At 36.0% G+C, this 21,955-nt stretch overlaps 1 protein-coding gene across 1 annotated transcript in view; it reads left to right on the forward strand.

The window, feature by feature from the left end:
* pde8b (phosphodiesterase 8B) overlaps positions 1–21,955 on the forward strand; it is a 35,233-nt gene continuing 13,278 nt past the window's right edge. The window contains exons 1-13 of the mRNA XM_028463316.1: positions 1–415; positions 7,902–7,958; positions 9,771–9,961; positions 11,124–11,183; positions 11,945–12,002; positions 12,079–12,167; positions 13,169–13,247; positions 13,402–13,542; positions 13,803–13,891; positions 14,729–14,783; positions 18,478–18,529; positions 20,277–20,354; positions 20,487–20,563. Coding sequence (XP_028319117.1) covers positions 149–415; positions 7,902–7,958; positions 9,771–9,961; positions 11,124–11,183; positions 11,945–12,002; positions 12,079–12,167; positions 13,169–13,247; positions 13,402–13,542; positions 13,803–13,891; positions 14,729–14,783; positions 18,478–18,529; positions 20,277–20,354; positions 20,487–20,563 — 1,293 coding nt within the window. The 5' untranslated portion in view covers positions 1–148. The remainder of the gene's footprint in view (positions 416–7,901; positions 7,959–9,770; positions 9,962–11,123; positions 11,184–11,944; positions 12,003–12,078; positions 12,168–13,168; positions 13,248–13,401; positions 13,543–13,802; positions 13,892–14,728; positions 14,784–18,477; positions 18,530–20,276; positions 20,355–20,486; positions 20,564–21,955) is intronic.

Below are 21,955 nucleotides of genomic sequence, written 5' to 3' on the forward strand. Positions count from 1 at the left end.
AGCAGTCAGGTGGTTCAGCAAGTTCCGCTCCGTGACTTGAACCTCTCCGGGTCCTCCTCCATGTGACCCACTCCGGGTCCGGGTCCTCCTCCATGTGATTCCGGAGCTCCAGCACCGTGTGTGTGTGTCCTCACAGCGGCGGTGAGGCATGGGCTGCGCTCCCAGCATCCACGTCTCTCAGAGCGGCGTCATCTACTGCCGGGACTCGGACGAGTCCACCTCCCCCCACCAGACCACCACCATCTCCCACGGGCTCTTCATCAAGACCGACGCGGCCGACTCCATCCCGTCCGTCCTGGGCAGCTACCAGAGCCAGAGCCGGACCACCAGGACCAGGAGCGACCCAGACCTGGACCGGAGGGAGAACCACGTCCGCACCGAGGCCCAGACTCAGACCACCGACCGCAGCCTTAAGGTACGGTACGAGACCGGGACACCTTCATCATCATCATCATCATCATCATCATCATCATCATCATCATCATCACCATCATCATCATCATCACCATCATCTGCTTGTGGAGGCCTTTGTGGCTACATGTGACAGAACACAATCACATCCATCATCAAAATGAAATAATCATAATTAAACATATATATATATATATATATATATATATATATATATATATATATATATATATATATATGTCGTTTTGTAGTTTTGTTGGTTTTGGTTGATGTTTTTTTTTTTTTTTTTTTAATAATTTTGAATATTTTTTAGTAAAGTGGTGTATTTTTGTAATTGTGTGCATTTATGGAGTAATTTCTTGTAATTTTGTGTGTTTATGAGATAATTTTGTGAATTTTTTGTTGTTTTTCTTTTTGTTTTGTTTGGTGTATGTGTGTCTTTGTAGTAATTTAGTTTGTTTTGGTTGATGTTTATATTTTGGTGTATTTTTTTGTAATTGTTTTTCTGCTTTTTTTTTTGTCTCTTTGTTTTAGTTTTTTGCCTTTTTGTAATTTTCTGTGTTCATTGAGTTTTTTTTTTTTAGTCATTTTGTTTGTTTTGTATGATTTTAAAAAAATGTTGTTTTGTCATTTTGTGTGTTTATGGAGTGACTTTGTTTATTTTATGTTTTTTTTTAAAGTCAAAATATTTGATCATTATTTCTGTAATTTTGTGCATTTTTTGACGTTGTCATTTTGTGTAATTTTCTGTTGCTTTCAGCAAAAACACCAGAAATATGTTGGGAATTCCCTTTGGTTGAGTTGTTTGGGGACAAACGGTAGAAATGATCGTCAGCAGCAGCTTAAACGCCCTCACTTTGCTGTTGTTGTTGTTGTTGTTGTTGTTGTTGTTGTTGTGTACACTAGTTAAAATCACCACTCCTCTGTTATTGATGGACTGATCGGGCTGAAATTTGGTAGCTATAATCTATGGATGTGTACGCATCAACACTCGGAGCCTGATTTTAGATTTGGGGCCCAGGGGGAGTCAAATGTTACAATGGTTGGTGGTACCGAATCATTGGCACATACCAATATATAAACGGGTCCCATTACTCTGTACATGTCACAGAGGCCCACCCCCTTTTCTGGTCATTTCTAAATTTATCGGAACATAGTCGTGTTATATATCGTTTCAAAGGCAATTCAACGTAGATTACGATTTTACGTCGCACAATTTAATTTGTTTTACTTGGTGGAACCGAGTCATTTGACTGAATTCTCCGGAACGTGGTACGTGTTATTTGGTGCGGAGATGTTCTGCGAGCTCGGCTGTAGTTGATCAGAACTTGTTTCTTATAAACTTGTTTTTTGTTGTTTTAAAATATATTATAATTACATTTTTCAATGATACCGAGGTTTATTTATAACCTCGACCAATAGGATTGTATGTTGTTTGTCATGATGATGATGATGAAATAATAATGTGGTTTTTTTTTCATCTGATAACTCCCATTAAACTGAGCTCTGACCTGTTGTTGGTATTTTAACTTTATGTTTGTGCTTCCAGTGAGTCGTCATTTCTCAGTAATTTTGCCTCGTCATGATTTCCAAATCCAACACTTTATGTATTAATTTGATCAGCGTTATGGACACGTTAAAAATCTGTGAGTGTTCTTCATCACACTCCAGCTGAGACATAGAGCGCTCTGTGTTTGAACTTTCATAAGTCTTCTGTTCTGTTCTCCTATTATTATTATTCCAACGTACGGTGTTCAGAAGTGTTCCTGACGTCAGGAGACGCGTCTAAACACTTCTGTCACTGTCATGTGACACAGACGCTTCCCTCCATGGTTCCTCCTTCAGGGGAAACATGTGAACTCTAATTTATGTCCAGAGCCTCAGAAGATGAAGATCTGTAACAGATGATCGTATCATTATAGATATGAACACATGAACTCATTCAAGGCATGAGAAGAATGCGTAATAGAAATAGGGCCACATTAAGTGGTGAAGATAAAGGAGCTGATAACAAACCAGAGATGGGCGACGTTTATCACATGATCAACATTTACAATAATGACTAATCTGAGCATTAACACAGGAAATAACAAAGATTTTGTGGGTTTTTTTGTTGTAATTTTATGGGGTTTGTGTATTTTTGTTGTCCCCATGTGTATTTTTCAATCATTTTGTGTGATGTTGGAGACGTTTTGTGTGTTTATTCTTGTCGTTTTGGGCTTTTTGGAGTCATGTTTTTGTATTTTTGTTGTCCTTTTGTGTATTCTTCAGTCATTTTGTGTGTTTATGGAGTTTTGTTTTGGTATTTTTTATTTTCCCTTTGTGTATTTGTCAGTCATTCTATCTGTTTGGGTGTTGGAGTTATATTTGTGGTCTCTTTGTGTGTTTTTTCAGTGATGTTGTGTGATGTCAGAGTAGTTTTGTGTATTCTTTATTTGGAGTCATTTTTTTGTATTTTTGTTGTCCTTTTGTGTATTTTCCTCTCCTTTTTGTATTATTTTTTATTTTTATGTGTTTCTGTCATATTGTGTGTTTTTTGGAGTTAATATATGTTTTTGTTTTAGTGTTGTGTGTTTTTCTGTTCTTGTTGAGTGTGTTTGACACATTTTATATATATTTTTTGTCCTTTTTGTGTGTTTTTCTTTCATTTTGTGAGATTTTGGAGCGAAGTTGTGGGTTTTTTTCAGAGTCACATAAAATTAGACTGAGTGTGTTTAGAACATTTAGAATAATGACCAGTCTGAGCATTAACGCTGGAAATGTTCTCTTATTTTTGTAGTCATCTTTTGTTTTGGGAGTAATTTTATTGTCACTTTGTTTGTTTTTCTATCATTATTTGTATTTTTGTTGTTATCCTTTGTGGTTGTAGTGGTATTGTGAGTTTTCTGGAGCATATTTATGTAATTTTGTACCTTTTTTGCTCAAATTTTGTCTTCTTTTGTTTTGTTTTTTGCTTTGTATTTTTGTTGTTTTCTTTTTTTTTTTTTTTTTTTTAGAAAGAATTATTGTTTTGGGGGTTTTTGTGTCACTTCGTTAATTTGTGTAATTGTGGAGGCATTTTGTGCGTTTTTCAGTTATTTTTATGCATATTTGTATTCGTCTTCTTGTGTTTTTGTATTAATTGTTGTCGTTTAGTGTGTTTTTTAATAATTTTGTGTATTTCGTGGTTGTAATGTTTATTTAAGCAAATTTGTATATTTTGTCCTTTTTTTTTGCATGTTTCTGTAATTTTTTTCTGCGTCGTCTTTTTTTTGTTGCATAATTTTGTGTTTTTGCTATTTTGTATATTTTTCCTTGCGTTTTATGCATATTTGTAATTTCTCTATTGTTTTGTGGTTGTAGTCGTTTTTGAAGCAATGTGTGTATTTTTATTGTTTTGTTTTTTATATATTTGCATCATTTTGTGTATTTTTTTGTTATTTTTTGTGTTTTCCTAATTTCTATCATTTTGTGTATTTTGTGGTTGTAGTGATTTTTTTAAGCAAATTTGTGTATTTTTTTTTTTTATTCTGTAATTTTCTCTTTGTTTTTTGCATCATTATGTGTATTTTTGCTGTTGTGTAAATTTTTGTTATTTTGTGTCATTTTTGGGGTCATTTTTGATATAATCCTCTAGTATAAATTAATGCTGTGTCACTTTACTCGTGTCAGGGCATGAATTTAACGAGGATTGCGTGTTGCATCACTATTACACTTTTGGTTTGCACATCTTTTAACTTTTAAAGGCTGTCAGTTGTTTTTTAAAAGTTGGATTCAGTCGAGGAGGCTTTGGTTTGTGACTTTTTATTGGTTCCCAGTAGCTGATCATGACTCAGCAGTTCCTAGACTTGATCTATTTGCAGCACAAACACTTCCTCTGTGTGTGCGTTTATCATTTATCTGATAGCATTTGTTGTTTCTGTCCAATCTGACACGCTGTGAATGTTTACCCCCCAGGTTAGAGAGGTCACATGTGGCGGAGCTGGTACTGGTGGTACTGTACCAGTATCCTACCACTCACATAGATAAGTGTGTATGTATTTTTGAGTCGTTTTGTGTATATTTCTCTGTTTTTCTGGATGAATTTTGTTCCCGTTTTGTATATTTTTCTATCATTCTGTGTATTTTTATTGTCGTTTTGTGTTTTTGAAGTAGTTTCGTTGTCATAATCTGTATTTTTGCTGTTTTTTGGTGTATCTTTCTTTTATTATTGCATATTTTCTTTTATTATTGCATATTTTCTTTTATTATTGCATATTTTCTTTTATTATTGCATATTTTCTTTTATTATTGCATATTTTTCTGTTGTTTGTGTATTTTTTATTTAGGGTGGCAGATGTGCTTATCAGAACACAAACATTAGCATCTATCCAAAACAATCTAATTAAAAACCTAACATTTAAACTATAGGGTTGCAAAATTCTGGAAATTTTTTGTGGGAATAAACGGGACAAAACAGGGAAGTTACAAAATTGAAGGTTTGCTTTTCAAAGAATGTTAACTATAGTTGAAAAAATTTATTTTAGCATTATCTAAAATATAATTATCACTTATTTATAAGTTGTTCCCAATTTCTAGTTAATTCCAATAAATAATTCCCATGAAACCTTTATATTTTTGAATGTTCCAAAAAACTCCCAACGAGACCTTTTCAACTCTAGTATTTTTATAGTAATTTTTTTGTGTGTTTTTTTTTTTTATTATTATTTTATATTTCTCAGGGTTTTTTTTGCAGTATTTTGTTCTTGTTTTTTAAATTATTATTATTTTTGTACGTGTCTTTAAGTCATTTTCTGTATTTTTGCTGTTTTGCATTTTTTTCTGTTATTTTGTGTGTTTTTTGGAGTCGTTATTTGCGTCGACACGGGGATGGGTGGGGGTTGGGGGGGTGGGTTGTATAAAATGAGGGCTCATGTGTCTGATATAAAGCTGACGTCCTGCTCCTGTCTCTCCTCTCATGGACACTTCCTCTGCTGATTTGTTCTATAACTGTCCTCCTGTCCCTGGATTTCCTCCTCCTGTTTCTATCACAAAGTGACTGAAATAACTAAATAATATTAAATAATCCTTGAATAATCTTCAGATCATGTGATTTTTTTACTCCAAACAGACAAACCAGTAAAGAAATTCTCATTTAAATCTCATTACAAGCTTTTAAACGTCCTTAAATCATATCAAACATGCTTCATACAGTTAATGGTGTCGACTATTGTCCTTAATTTATAATTTCATGCTCGGAAACAAGCATGCACTGAGATTTTGACTTCCAGCTCTTTGCTACACATGCTAAAGCTAACATTAGCCCACCTGTTTTACAATAAAACAAATATGGAAGAAATGTGTGATATTATTATTATTATTATTAGTCCCACATTAAAATAAAGACATCTGAGCACAAGATTAAAGTCACAATATTTTGAGAATAAAGTCGCAAATTTATTAGATTAAAGTCGTAATATTTCGAGAATAAATTCAGAATTTAGTTTTTTCTTGAAATATTGCGACTTTAATCTCAAAATATTGACTTAAATCTGATAAAATTACGATTTTATTAAGAGACAACTTTATTCTAATGAAATTACGACTTTATTCTCAAAATATTGCAACCTTATTCTCGTAACATTATGTCTTTGGGGCGGGGTTTGATTTTCATTCAAAAAGAAGAACCACGACCATCCATATGGCAAGTCGACTTTCATTTATTTTTCCAAAAATGGTGCCGGTGCTCAATATTTACAGTGGAACACAAATATTTACATCAAGAGAAAAAAAAACCCAACCTGGTCCCAGCTCTACTTCCAGCTGAGAAGCTTTCAGAAATGTTCAGGTACATTGATCCACATGCACCTCCAGAGAAAGACTGCCCTCTATGCAGCTTTTAACAGGTTAGCCCCTCCCATGGGCGTGGTTTAAATTAAACCAAAAACAATTATTAAGGAATACAAACAAAAACAATATTCACATCTTTTTCAAATGATAACTGATTTTATAATAAACAAATGCATTTTTCAAATCACATCCTAAATTAATCCCCTTAGTTAACTCCGCCCCGTTTTGTCCGTCAGCTGCTCAGTGACGTCATGTCACCGGTAAGAGTTTCCGTGTGTGTGTGTGTGTGTGTGTGTGTGTGTGTGTGTGTGTGTGTGTGTGTGTGTGTGTGTGTGTGTGTGTGTGTGTGTGTGTGTGTGTGTGTGTGTGTGTGTGTGTGTGTGTGTGTGTGTGTGTGTGTGTGTGCGCTGCTGCTCGGTTAGTGACGGCGCTGCTCCTTCACAGTCTTTAATCTCATAAAATTACAATTTTATTAAAATACGACTTTATTCTCAAAATATTAGGACTTTAACCTTGTAGTGTACAGATTTATTTTATTTTAATGTGGCCCTAGTATACGCCGTAGTAATATTGTCCTAAAATATGACGGTGAGGGTGTAGTTTGTGTTTTGTTTTTTTTGCTTCATATTTCATGACATTTCCAAATTTGATTCGTACAATTAATTTAGCATGAAATTATCATGATGATATTTTTTCACTGCACGTATTGGTGTTCCTGTCTGTGTGTGACCCATGTGACCATAGGAGGAGGAGTTTGAGCAAAAGAGAGCTACTTTGATACTGCTTCCTCCCATTGACTGAGGTTCCCCCTGGTGCAGGAAAACACCAAACATCTGCTGCTTTGGGAGGACCAGACATTTCTGCTGACACTTTGTTTGACCAGATCTGAGCATTTTTTTGGTTATATAATAACCATTGAATAGCAATGGCGGCCATCTTGAAAAATGGCAGCCATATTGAATTTTTGAGTTTCTAAAATAGTGGCCCTTAGAGACTATCTGTGCTAAATGTTCTACTTTTATACCAAAGTCAACGATTCTCATCAAATCTGCTGCACTATAAAGGGGGTGGGACTTGGATTCAGAAACAAGAGGGGGGGGGGGGGGGGGCTTGAGCTGAAAAAGTTTGAAAAACCATTGACATGGCGTATATTGTGCTGAGTCGCTGATTGTGTTAAAGGGCACTGCTGAGTCACTGTGTGTTTGTGGTATGAGGCAATCATGTGTACACACACACACACACACACACACACACACACACACACACACACACACACAGAATGTGATGCTCCAGGATTAGCAGGTAAACCCATGAGTTCTATCTCAGTCTGGTTCCTAATCCACTGCTCAGGTCTGTTCTGTGCTCGTGTTGTTGTGCAGAATGTTGTCGTTTCGATGTTAGCGTCCGTTCAGCTAGCGTCTTTGCACTTTTCACCAACACTAAACGCTCAAAGTGGATTAAATAGACAGTTATGCCAACATGCTTCTGGACATCAATGGTAAAATGGTAAGAAATGATCCCACGTGTGTGTGTGTGTGTGTGTGTGTGTGTGTGTGTGTGTGTGTGTGTGTGTGTGTGTGTGTGTGTGTGTGTGTGTGTGTGTGTGTGTGTGTGTGTGTGTGTGTGTGTGTGTGTGTGTGTGTGTGTGTGTGTCTTTAACATGTGTTGTGTTTCCTGTGCAGGTTTCATCCACAGAAGAATGTGTCGGACCCATGAAAATAACTCAGGAGCCCATCCAGGTAAACTAAACTAGTTTAACTAATATTGTGCATTTAGAGCCAAAAAGACTTTCCCACGCTCCCAGAACATGTTGAAACATAGAGATGTTTTAAAGCTACAGGATTGTAGCCCTCTAGGACCACGTTTACACACCTACTCCACATAAATGATGACATTATTTTGCTAATATCAGGCCAATAACATCACACTTCCTTTGTTTAAATGTCTTTTCTTTCACTCGTTTCTCAGCTGAGTTTCATCAGGTGTTTTATGGAAAATAATTGAGACTCGTCTACATTTAATTCATCATTTTAAACTAGAGGTGACTAGTGTAGCTGTGGTTTAAAGCAGGGGTTCTCAACCTTAGGGTCAGAACCCTATTTGGAGTCACGAGACACTGGGAGGAGGTCACCAGATGCCTTCAAGAAACTAAGAATATTTCTTTGAACAATTTCAGCCCATTTTTGCTTATTTTTACCATTTTTCTGCTACTACACCAAACTTTCCATAATTAAACTATTTTCATCACTTTACATCACATTTCAATGTTTTTTCTGCACATTTTTTCTCACTTTCAAGACATTTTCAGCACTTATTCTGTCCAGGGACTACAGATTAAAATAGCCTTCTGGCTAAATCTGGTACATTTTCTATATATATATTAATGTACACTGTCCCTGTAAATTAACCAATAATTAAACTTATTAACACTTTCCACCACTTTTACACCTAATGTCACATATATTGACCCATTATTGTTATTTTTAACCTCTTTTCACCATATTTCATAATTATTTTTGCCAATTTATCTACATTCTTGATTTGTCATGTCCATTATTTACCAGTTTAAACTAATTGTTCCAATATTGACACTTTAAACCCTTTTTACCACTTTTTATGTCTGTACTTATCCACTCTAATTTCCAACTTTTAATTATTTTCTGTTTTTTTTTAAAAATCCCATTTCACCACCTTTTCCACCATTTTATAGGTTCAGTGTGTTTTGGTTCTTGTTTTATGTGTTTTTGGAGTTGTTTGTGCATTTCTGTTGTTGTTTTATGTGTTTTAGTATTGTCATTTAGTGTCATTTATTGTTCTTTTGTGTGTTTTTCTCTCATTATGTGTATTTTTTTTATCATTACTCAGTGTGTTTTGGTTGTTTTATGTGTTTTTGGTCACTTTGAACTTTGGTCACTATTAGTGATTAAAACCATGATTTCCATCTTTAAGATGACTATAATAATAATAATAAACGTTCCTGGATAACAGTGGATATTATTCAGATGAATAAATAAATGTGGTTATCACAGATTCATAGAACAATAGACCATCATTTTACTGACTTTATAGATGGCTCTGGGTTAAAGAACGTAGACATTAGTGTAGAAATGAATACTCAGAGTAGTAACTAAAGTAAAGTAATGTCCTTGCTACTAACTCAAAGCTTTATTGGGTGTTGGTTATTGCTTTGACTGAACTCCAGGAGTTTGTGGGTTCACATGCACTGATGTTTGAGGCTTGGCTGGCCTTCTTCCCTTCGCCTCCTCTCTCCGGCGGGGAGGACGCACTCTCCTCCGAACGACTCTCCTCGCTCCGCCGCTTCACGTCCTCGCGCGCTCTCCTGTCCTCCCTCTCCTCTCTCCCGTCCGGCTTCCAGCATACGCCCCTCGTCCTCCTCCTCCTCCTCCTCCTCTTCCTCTTCCTCTTCCTCCTCTTCCTCCTTCTCTTCCTCCTCCTCTTCCTCCTCCTCCTCCTCCTCTTCCTCCTCCTCTTCCTCCTCCTCCTCCTTCTCTTCCTCAGAACATCTCATCCTGGTGTCGGTTCCTCCTCAGGTTCTGCTGGTGTTCTCTAAGGAGGACGGACAGAGCGACGCGTTCTGGTGGGCGTGCGACCGCGCAGGCTTCAGGTGTAACATCGCCCGCACGCCAGAGTCGGCCGTCGAGTGTTTCCTCGACAAACATCACGAAATCGTCGTCATCGACGGGCGACACTCCAGATACTTTGAACCTGAGGCCGTGTGTAGGTGGGTGTGGCTAGGGCGGGATGACATCACAGATGGGCAGTATAAAGTAGTGTTTAATTACTCGAGTACAAGTACAAAGTATTTTTAGATTGAAAATCTGAGTTAAAACCTTTTGGAAGATAAATAAAAAATGAAACAACAGAACAAAGAATTAAAGATTTTTTTATAAATTAATGTGAAAATAAAATATCGAAAAGGCTTTTATTTTTATTTTTTTGCAATCAAATTTGTCACTGCAAATTTTTGATTGCAATTTGTTATTCCAATAAAACACAGGGCGACAACAAAAAATGCACAAAATAATAGAAAATATACAAAGCTACAATAAAAATGCACAAAATGACTTGCAAAACACACAGGACAACTACAAAAATGCATAAAATCACAGAAAAATGTAAAAAAACGACACCAAAAACCCACAAAACCGCAAAAAAAACACAAAATACTCCAAATACACACATTATGACAACAATAGTACACATTATGATTAAAGAAATATTCAAAACGCCTCCAAAAACATAACAAAAAAATAAACTTGCAAAACACATAGGACGACTACAAAAATACACAGTGATAGAAAAAAATACAAAACTACAAGAAAAACACACAACATTTACAAAAATGTACAAAAATAAAAAAATTTTTAATAAAATTGATGTCAAATTATAATATCAAAAAGGCTTTTATTTTAATTTTTAAAATAACACATTATTTAGAAAATTGCTCTGTTCCTCATAATTTCTTCATCTTCATTCTATAAGACTATAATGAAAAAGCTCTAATGTTAGTCATAATATTACAAAATGTCCTCATTTTTAGAGGAAATTGTCTTTTTCGTCTGCTGTCGGTATTTATTTCTGGAAACACACTTTTTTTCTTGTATGATTAGGACTTTATTCTCATAATATTTTGACTTTATTTGAATAAATTTCAAGTTTTTTTTTAATCCTATTTATTCTCAAAGTGTAGAAAATAAAAGTTTTCTGTGGCCCTAAAACGATGATGCAGCGTAGAACGTTTTTGGATCATTTTTGTTTAATTATCTGTTCTTTGTGTATCTTTCTATAAATGTCATTAATGATCTAAATATTGACTCCAGTTGTTCTGGGTTTGAATCCCAGCTGCTGTTTTAGAGTCAAATCAGTCTTTCTGTTCTTTCCAGGTTGATCCGAGCCACTAAACCCTCTGAGAACACAGTGATCCTCGCTGTCGTGTCACAGAGGTATTTTTCAGTCATTTTGTGTGTTATTGGAGTCGTTTTGTGTGTTTTTTGCTGTTGTTTTAAGTTTTTGGAGTCATTTTTTGCATTTTTGTTGTCCATTTGTATATTTTTCTGTGTTTGTGTGTTATTGGAGTGATTTGGTTTGTTTTTGTGCTCCTGACATGTATTTTTCAGTCATTCCGTGTGTTTTTGGAGTCGTTTTGTGTGTTTTTTGCTGTTGTTTTGGGTTATTGGATTCATTTTTCTGTATTTTTGTTGTTCTTTTGTGTATTCTTCTGTGAGTTTATGAGTTTTTGGAGTCATTTTGTGTGTTTTTGTTGTCTTTATATGTATTTTTCAGTCATTCTTTGTGTTTTTTGTTGTTTTTTGGGGTTCTGAAGTCATTTCTCTGTATTTTTGTCATCCTTTTGTGTATTAGCCATTCTGTTTGTCTGTTTTTGGAGTAATTTTGTGTGTTTTTGTGGTCCTTACATGTATTTTTCAGTCATTTTGTGTGTTGTAGGAGTAGTTTTGTGTATTTTTTGTTGTCTTTTTGTCCTGTCGCTTTTACAGTATTTTCCTCATATTGTGTTTTTAGAGTCAAATATGTGTATTTTTGTTGTTGAATGTGTTTGACACATTTCATATATTATTGTTGTCCTTTCTGTGTGTTTTTCTATCATGTTGTCAGAGGTGGGTTCATTCAGTGTTACAGTCGGTGAGAATGCTCAGTGGGTTCCCGTGTGTGTGCAGCTGTAATGTTTCCCTGTTTCTGTGTGCAGACCCCACGACCAGGAGGAAACGTCTGCGCTGCCTCTGCTACGAGCTGGATTCAGTCGAGTACGTCCAGACTCAGAAGCTTCTCATCAATCCTGTTCTTCTCTTTGGTTCAAACATCTCCTCCCTGTGTTTCCAGAGGTTTGTGGAGAACAGCAGCGTGTTGGCGTGTTACAATGAGCTCGTACAGATCGAGCACGGAGAAGTGCGCTGTCACTTCAAACTCAGGTACTGAACAATAATATGAATATAAAACATTCACATGTAGAACAAACATGGGCAACTGGTGGCCCCGTTCCACATTTGGCCCTCTATCTACCTTTGTGCTGCCCCAAAAGTAAATGCAAAAAATGACTCTTAAAAATGCTCAAAAAGCACACATTATTACAACAAAAATACACAAAATTATACCAATTTACTTGCAAAACAATTGCAAACATACACAAAATGACAGAAAAACCCACAAAACAGAAAAAATACACAGAATTACAACAGAAATTCAAATTATGTCAAAAACATACACTAATTCACAATACTGTAAAAATACAAATACATAAAATACTAAATGAAAACAAAAAAAACACAAAAATACACATAATTACAACAAAAACGCGCAAGATTACTCTAAAAACACAAAACAAAAGTACACAAAATGATAAAAAAAATACATAAAACTACAGGAAAAATGCACAAAATAAAGAAATAAACAAAACGACATCATAAACCCACAAAACCGCAAAAATAATCAAAATGACTCCAAAAACACATGACAGCAAAACTACACAATATTACAGAAGAATATATAAAACCACATCGAAAAACCCACAAAACAGCAAAAATACACAGAAAATCTATTAAAATTTACAAAATGATATGATGAAATTCAAAACGCCTCCATAAACACAAATACACAAAATGACTAGCAAATACACAGGATGACAACGAAAAGCCACAAAATGACAGAAAAATAAACAAAACGACACCAAAAACCCTGATAACAGCAAAAATACACAAAATTACTCCAAAAATACATATTATGACAATAAAAATACACAAAATGATAGAAATGTATACAAAATAACACACAGGTCCTTCTGTTGTTTCCTGTGTTCATGCTCTGATTGGTCAATATTTTGAATGCTGAGCCAAATATTGGTCATGTGACTCTCAGGTCAGATATGATCAGGTTGTGATAAACCTGAGACTCACTGAGTTCATCTTCTCCTCAGGGCCTGTAACTCTGTGTTCACTGCTCTGGAACAGTGTCAGGAAGCTGTGGAGATCACCAGTGAAGACCACATCATACAGGTGACGCAGCTTTTCAAAATAAAACCCTTAGAATGTTCCAGATACCACAGATTAAACACAACAATGTCAGTTAGAGCTGGTTCTACTTCACAGCGTAGATCTGTGAATATAGAGTTACAATAACACAGATGTATGATGACTGTGTGATTCCCAGTACGTGAACCCAGCCTTTGAGCGTATGATGGGATACCACAGAGCTGAGCTGGTGGGAAAGGAACTCACTGAGCTTCCAAAGAGTGAGAGGAACAGAGCGGACCTCCTGGACGCCATCAACACCTGCATCAGGAAAGGAAAGGTGAGACACGTGCACTGACACGTGCACGTCTGCTGTCAGTCACTAATATTCCTGTGTGTGTGTGTGTGTGTGTGTGTGTGTGTGTGTGTGTGTGCGCGTGTGCGTGTGTGCGTGTGTGCGTGTGTGCGTGTGCGTGTGTGCGTGTGTGCGCGTGTGCGCGTGTGCGCGCGTGCGCGCGCGTGCGAGCGTGCGTGCGTGCGTGCGTGTGTGCGTGTGTGTGTGTGTGTGTGTGTGTGTGTGTGTGTGTGTGTGTGTGTCAGGAGTGGCAGGGTATCTACTACGCCAGGAAGAAATCTGGAGAAAACCTCCAACAACACGTGAAGATCACGCCTGTCATTGGACAGGGAGGGTGAGAATCAATCACTCACTCATTCATTTTCTGTGTTGTTGGAGTTCTTTCATTTGTTTTTTGCTGTTGTTTTGGCTTTTTTGAGTCATTTTTATATATTTTTATGTATTTTTGCGTGTTCTTCAGTCATTGTGTATGTTTTTATTTGCCCGGTGTTAATTTTTCAGTAATTTTGTCATTTTCTGAGTCTTTTCTCTCTGTTTTGTTGTCATTATGTGTATTTTCCTGTCATTTTGTGTGTTGTCTGCGTCATTTTTCAATATTTTTCAGTAATTTTATGTTTTTGCTGTTCGTTTGGGTTTTTGGAGTCAGTTTTCTATACGTTTGTGCTCTAAATGTGTATTTTTACAGTTGTTGTGTCTGTTCTTGGAGTTGTTCTGTGTGTTTTTTTTTGTTCCTTTAGGTTTTTGTTGTTATTTTGTGTGTTCTTCAGTCATTTTATGTTTTTATTTGCCTGTTGTGAATTTTCCTGTCATTTTGTTGTTTTTGGAGTCATTTTCTGTTTTGTTGGCATCATCTCTCAGTATTTTTGTATTTTTCCGTCATTGTGTCATTTTTGGAGTCATTTTGTGTGTTTATTTTGTGCTTTTGTGTATTTTTTTGGTCATTTTGTCATTTTGAGTGTTTTGCGCTCCATTTTGGTTTTTGGAGTCATTTATGGATTGTGTATGTTTGTGGTTTTTTGTGTATTTTTTCAGTTGTCTTGTGTGTTGTTTGAGTCTGTTTTGTGCTTTTACTTTGGCTCAAAGTTAAAGTGAGGGCCACGCACTCGTTGCCCATACCTGCTCAGTGATCAGATCTGTCTGTTCACTGGTTCCTGTTGGTGTTTCTCTGCAGAAAGATTCGACATTTCGTAGCCATAAAGAGACCTCACTATGACAACAACAATCTGGTGAGTCAGCATGTCTGCACTGTTTCACTTTAAGCCTCTAACTCTCCAATTTACTTTAATATCCTGACATGTTTCAACTGTAAACTGTTAGTCTTCCTCAGAGGCATCTGCTAGTCAAAGTACATTTCCTGAAAAAAATGTCTGAATAAATATAACCATAACATATTAATTTAAAAATAATGATTAGTCACCTCGCCACAGCTGTGACTAATTACTGACGTCAGAGACGTTCCCTGTACCGCCCTCGCCTGTCCCACTGATTAGAAACCAACTTATCATTAAAAGGAGACTTTATAGGAGTCCATTAGATGTACACAAATCCCACACATTAATGTCTTTATTAGAAATACTATGAATAATGATACCAATACATCTAAGTCAGCCATGTTTTGGAGATGCTTCCACATCTGGAACACAATATTTAAGTTTGGAAATGCAGATTTTTGAGTTATTTGGAATGCAGCAATTAGCAGTACCGTTTTCTGTCTTTTTTTCCTATTTATTTCTTTGTTTCCTCTTTTTTTTTTTTTTTTTTTAATGTTCTTTCTTTTTTCCCCCCTTTTTTCTTTCTTTTTTTCTGATTTTCTTTCTTTCTTTGAGAAAAAACAAGGCCATAGGTGGATTTCTGGAGAATTGCACCTCGAGGTCGTGCAAATCTGGTCTAAATAATCTGTATATTAGGGTGACTAGACGTCCCCATTTACCCAGTGTCACGTACTGAGTTTACCTCCGTACTGAGATTATGACCCTAGCCCTAACATAATCCAATAAACAAATAAAATATGTTCCCGTTCACTTTGAAAACAAAAATAAACAAAAATGTATTATTATTTTTTAGCAAAAATTAATTTTTCGTTAATGCGCATGTATGCGCATATACAATCTCAGTATGATGCACACTCAGTACGTGACTATACGTACTGAGATGTACCCGTGCTGGATCAGTCAACCATCAATAAATATGATCAGATTTATATGAATACAACAGCTTGTTATTGTAAAGTTACATTATGTTCACTGTTATTTAATTAAGTATATTATAATCATGTTTTATTGAAGAATAAATATAATATTTAATATTTGAAATTGAATTTTTAATCTCAGCACGACAGATGTAGCTAAACTCATAGTGGAACTGGCAAAAAATTAATTTTCCAGTAGTGAGCATGCTCATAATCAATATCAGACCGTGACACCGAGTGATTTCCCCCAAACCATTGATTTTGTCCCGTTTAAATGGATGGATGAATAAATTTGATCTGTTGCCACTGACAGAAAAAACCCTGAAAGTGCATTTAGCTTAAACGCGTGATCTCTGTAAACTGTGAGCTGTCAATCACAGCAGTTGCCATGGTAATGCTTGCAATATAAACCAATTAAAAAGCTCAAAAGTCTTCCACAAGTTTGCAACTCGATGCTGATTGGTCGATAGCATTGACAATATTACCCGTTCACTTCCTCTCATGTTTTCTCCTTCAACATGACAAAAACAAAAACATTTTATTTAACATTTATTTAAGTTGCTTTTTTTGACTGACGATCACTGACGACAACACATTTCATCCAATAAGAAGAAAAAATAAATGTAATTAATGTGATTTTTTTTTTTTTCATTACAAATAAAATAGTTTATTTTGAAAATCTTTGGTTAAATTGCTGTCCTGGTTTTGAGTTTTGAAATGTGGTCACCCTCTTTAAGATGTGTTTTATCATGGTAAGAACCTGACCACACGTGAATGCATTATTTATTTACTAAAGACGATGAAAAGAAAAGTGTGAAACTGTGACTTCCTGTTGTCTTCTGTTTTTAGCTTCAATGCTAACGCTGTTCAGCACAGTCACCATAAAGCACGTTTGTGGCTCATCCGTAACGTCATCCTACGCTAAGCTACGGCTAAGCATCAGGATCCACACAGACAGCAGCTATTTATAGAGGAGCAGCTTTAGCTTTAGCGTTAGCGTTAGCTCTGAGCTCGCTTTCATCATGTTTATACCAGGTGACTCAGCGTTTATTTCTCTCTGCTCAGGACTGGGAATCCTCATCTTATTTTACACATCATGGGAATCATCCGTCATAGCCTGAGCTGTGTAGTGAGGAACCAATCTGGGTTTTTATTGGTTTATTTATTTCATTTTTATGGTTAGGGTTACCAGGCAACAAACACCCTCACTTTGTTCTTCTCCTCTGTTATTCGTGAACAAATCGGGCTGAAATTTGTTAGCTATAATCTATGGATGTGTACGCATCAACGCTTAAGCCCTATTTTTGATTTGAAAAAACTGAAAGTCGATTTCTCATTTATTTGCGAGTCAAATATTACGACGGTTGATGAAACCAAATCATTGACACATACCAAGATATGAATGGGGCCCATTACTCCGTACGCATCACAGGGGTACCAGGGGGCCCCATTTTTCAAATGACTACTTTTCCGTTAATGCTCGTTGAATCGGGCTGTAATTTGACATGAATATTCTATGAGCATATGTCTAGAGCCTCTCTGAGACCTTTTTTTACTCAGTGGAACCGAGTCATTTGACTGAATTCTGGGGAACGTGGTACGTGATATTCAGCGCAGAGACGTTCCGCGGCCCCGGCCGTAGTTGATCAGAACTTGTTTCAAACATAAACACGATGAGAAAATAATAATACAAATTGTTATTGATTAAAAATCAAATAAAGCAAAGAGAGAATAAATAATTACAAAATCCTACACGTAACGCTTGTACATGTTGGAAAAGGAGGAAGTATACACTTAATGAATCATCAACATGTAATAACTACTACTAAACTTTATTTTTATACATTAATCATCTCATAATATACAAGTATTTACACTATAAAAGGAGACATAATTCATTGATATATATCTATGTATTTCATGTAACCCATTATGCATTCACTTTGTCCAAACATACAAATACATAAGTGTGTACACACCTATTTGTACATATGTTTCCCTTTAACACTTTTGCTTCAAGAAGATTAATGTATTTATTTTTAAATTCTATGAGAAAGAAAATTAAAAAAAATGAAAATAAAATAATGCAAAATTTTTAAAAGAAAATGAAATTTTGAGTTGAATAAAATGAAATACAATTACATAAAATAAAATCAAAATATTAGATAGAATTAGATTAAATAAAAAACATTGTATGATAAGAATAAAGTCGATTGATACGAGATTAAAAACAGGAAACTATTTAGATAAAACGTTTAATAAAAAAAAGTCATGGTGAAAAAACAAGTCTCCATCTCTAAAAGCTGAAAATCAAGTCCCAGACCTTGGTGTTCTGATTAAATCATTCCTAAAGCAGCTTCTCGCACCTAAAGAACATCTCCAGAGTGAAAGGTTTCATGTGTCAGTCAGGTCAGTACGCGTGTACGCACTGAGGACAATCCTCTGTAATCAGATTACAGGCTCCACACCTCTGCATTAGCATAAACCTGGATAGCATAACAGGATGTTCCACACAGGGTCACCTGCTGCTGGGAAACAGAAGAAAGTAGAAATACCACCAACAGTGTGTTCACAACGTTTAACTGTATGTTCTCTTTGGTCCGCTCACATCGTGTGTGTGTGTGTGTGTGTGTGTGTGTGTGTGTGCGTGTGTGTGTGTGCGCGTGTGTGTGTGTGTGTGTGCGTGTGCGTGCGTGCGTGCGTGTGATTTAATCCGTCTCTCTGTCCTTCAGCTCCACAAATCCAACAAGGAGGAGAGATACAGTGGAGAACATCCTCACTCTGGTAACACCACCGCTCTTTAACCACTGACTAGATAATACACACCAGCTGATCACTTCTGATAACTTTAAAGTCCACGTGACTCCAAAGAAATGATTTAAAACAATGAAAATACTTTCACAATAAAATGTTTTAGTCATAACGTTGTTGTCCTCCTCTGGGAAACGACGGTGAAAAATGTATGAAATGAAGTCGTGATTATCGAGCTAGCTTTTGTTTCCATGACAGTTTAACGCAAAAATAAAAAGGGAGTAAATCACGGAGTCTTTCTATCCTCAGGGTTTGTGTGTCTTCAACAGTCTGTCATTTACCTCTCTAACTTCAGCCACCAGAGTGAGTCAGCGCACTGTTTAAGGGAGAGTAAAGGTTCCTTAGGAGAGCTGTTCTTCTCTGCTTCATTGTATACTACCAAAACTCAGATTTGGAACTGTTGCCCCCTGCGATCACAGATTTTGTATTCTCTTTCTGTAAACAACAGAGGTTTACATCGACATCTTTAACATTTCCTGGGTTTTTTTAAGAGCAACAAAAAGTAGCACAAGTTGTCATTTTGACTGAAAAAGCTGCTAAATGATCTAAAAAGCAACTAAATGATCTAAAAAGCTGCTAAATTTTTACTAAATGATGTAAAAATTTACTAAATGATTACTAAATTATCTAAAAAGCTACTAAATTTTTATTAAATGATGTAAAAATCTACTAAATTATTACTAAATGATCTAAAAAGCTACTAAATGATCTATAAATCAGGCTGAATGTTTCACTCCAATAGAAAACAATGGGAAGTTTACAGGCAGAGGGGCGGTGTGACATCATCAATCATGTGATTTCAAGATGGAAGAACACAGGCTCTAAACTGTAAAGTAGTCCTATTTTTTAAAAAGGCAATACAATGAATATGATGCATAATAATGTGTTTTATTAGACATAGATCTACTAATAAGGACATTTAGAAGATTTTAGGTCAGATTTGTAAAAACAGTGGAGGATCCATTTATAGATGCAAAAAACACATAATGTGATGACAAAAATACACAAATGATAGAAAAATGTGCAAAACTACAAGAAAAAAATCACAAAATGACTTGCAAACACACAAAACAGCAAAATTACACAAATTACTCCAAAAACACACATTATGATAACAAACGTATACAAAATGATAGAAAGATATTCAAAACGCCTCCAAAAACACAATAAAAATACAAACTTACTTACAAAACACACAAGACGAATACAAAAATACACAAAATGACAGAAAAATACACATATCAACACCAAAAAAACATAAAACAGCAAAAATACACATACAATCTTATAAATGCTTTCAAAAACACAATATAAACACAAATGCACAAAATGAATTGCAAAACACACAGGACGACTACGGAAAGGTGCAAAATTCCAGAAAAATAAACAAAACGACACCAAAGACCCACAAAACAGCAAAAATACACAAAATGACATCAAATAAATAAATAAAACGCAAAGTGGATTTCGGTATAGTGTTACAAAATTGTTAAATTGTACAAACACGTTACATGTTTTGTATTAAAAGTTCAGTAGGAATATGATGATTTTCTTATGGAATGGAATGAAAATGAAACAATTGGATAAATTAGGAGAAATAAAGTGTTGAAGCTGAACCTTTGGCTTGTTTTTGCATTTAGCATCAACATGAAAAAATATGGTGTCATAAACAGTTTAAAATCAAACTAATATCACATTCTGATGATGTTTTTATCCACAGAGTGCCACGCCCTGCTCCACAGAGATCGAAGGAAAGACTCCATGGACGCCCGATCACTGAGCTCTAGAGGCAGCGATGGTGAGACTGTTTCCTTCTGTTTGGACCAATCAGAGAGCATCACCGACAGTTCCTTAGCTCCTCCCACTCATCATAGCTTCAATTTTTGTTGATGAAACCATAACAAACGTGTGGTTACGTCCTGTTTTTCAGCTCAAAGTTTACAGAACCGTCGCTACTCGTCTGTGGCCAGGATTCACTCCATGACCATTGAAGCTCCCATCACTAAGGTTGGTCTAATCACAACTGGGAGCGTCACACACGTTCCTTTGTGGTTTATTCCTCCAGACACTCAAACAGTGATCAAAGCACAGCTGATTACAGTGAGCGTAACTGGGATTAAAGGAAAACCACAACAGACCTGCATCTAATCATTAGTGAGAATGTTCTGAAGCAGTTATCACAGTGAGGTCCACAAACATGTGTCACATGATAAAAATTCATTTCAGCATTAGGATAACAACCAATCAGAGCATTAACACATGTTTTTTTTGTGTGTGTATTCTCAGTCATTTTCTCTGTTGTTGGTGCAGTTTTGTGCATTTTTTGAAATTTTGGAATCATTTTTCTGTATTTTTGTTGTCCTATACATTCTTCAGTCATTTTGTATGTTTTTATTGTCCTTTTGATTATTTTTCTTTGTTTTTGCTGTCCGTTTGGGTTTTTGGAGTGATGTTTCTCAATTTTCTGTGTATATTTTTCAGTATTTGTGTCATTTTTGGAGTCTTTTTGTGTGTTTTCTGTGTTATTTGGGGTTTTTAGTAGTTGAGTCATTTTTCTGTATTTGTCAGTAATTTTGTCAGGTTTTGTGTAGTTTTCTGTACCTTCTTAACTCATTCAGTGCCAGCCGTTTTTGAGCATTTTGACTGATTTTAAAGACCCACAGAATATTTTCTACTATGACAACCTGAAATCATCCAACACCAGATTCTGAAAGATTGAAGCATCTACTTTCATCAAAAAAATGTTTCTGGCTTGTTTCGTTCTTTTGTAATCAGCCGTTGAATAGAGCAAGTTTTACATAAATCTTCAGTTTCAGAGCAAAAAGCTGAGAAAAAAGTCACTGTCAGTGACTTTAAAGCTATTTTTTTGCTTTAGTGACAACTCTAACATCTGAACATTGTTTCCTTATATAAAACAAAAAAAAAAAACACTGAAACCAGGCTTTTGATGTCAAAATGATTATTATTTATCTCTCTGGGTCAGAGTTGAATGGATTTCTTGCTGTATTTTGGGGTTCCTCCAACTTTCTCTCCCATCAGTCTGAACACACGCAACTTCCTCTTCCTCCCGGACATGCAGAGTGTCACTGCTTACCCCATTTTTTTATGGTTTTATCTCACCATCGCCACATTATCCATGAGTTCCACACATGCTCTGGTCAAGTGTGCGCTGCTGGGAACGTCAACTCTGTACATAGCGCCATTTTCTGTCTCGTAAACGCCTTTCCTCCTCTCCCTCTTAGCTCTGCGGAGCATGGATGATCTCTCATCCAAAGGTGCGCTGCTACCTCCTACATGTCACCTATTATTTTGCTATCTGGCTCACAGGCTGGAGGTATTTTGTACCCACCTCCACACCCCCCCTCCTCCTCCCGACACGCAGGGATGACCCGTTTAGCC

The sequence above is a fragment of the Gouania willdenowi genome, chromosome 12 (assembly GCF_900634775.1).
Source record: "Gouania willdenowi chromosome 12, fGouWil2.1, whole genome shotgun sequence".
Taxonomy (NCBI): Eukaryota; Metazoa; Chordata; class Actinopteri; order Blenniiformes; family Gobiesocidae; genus Gouania; species Gouania willdenowi.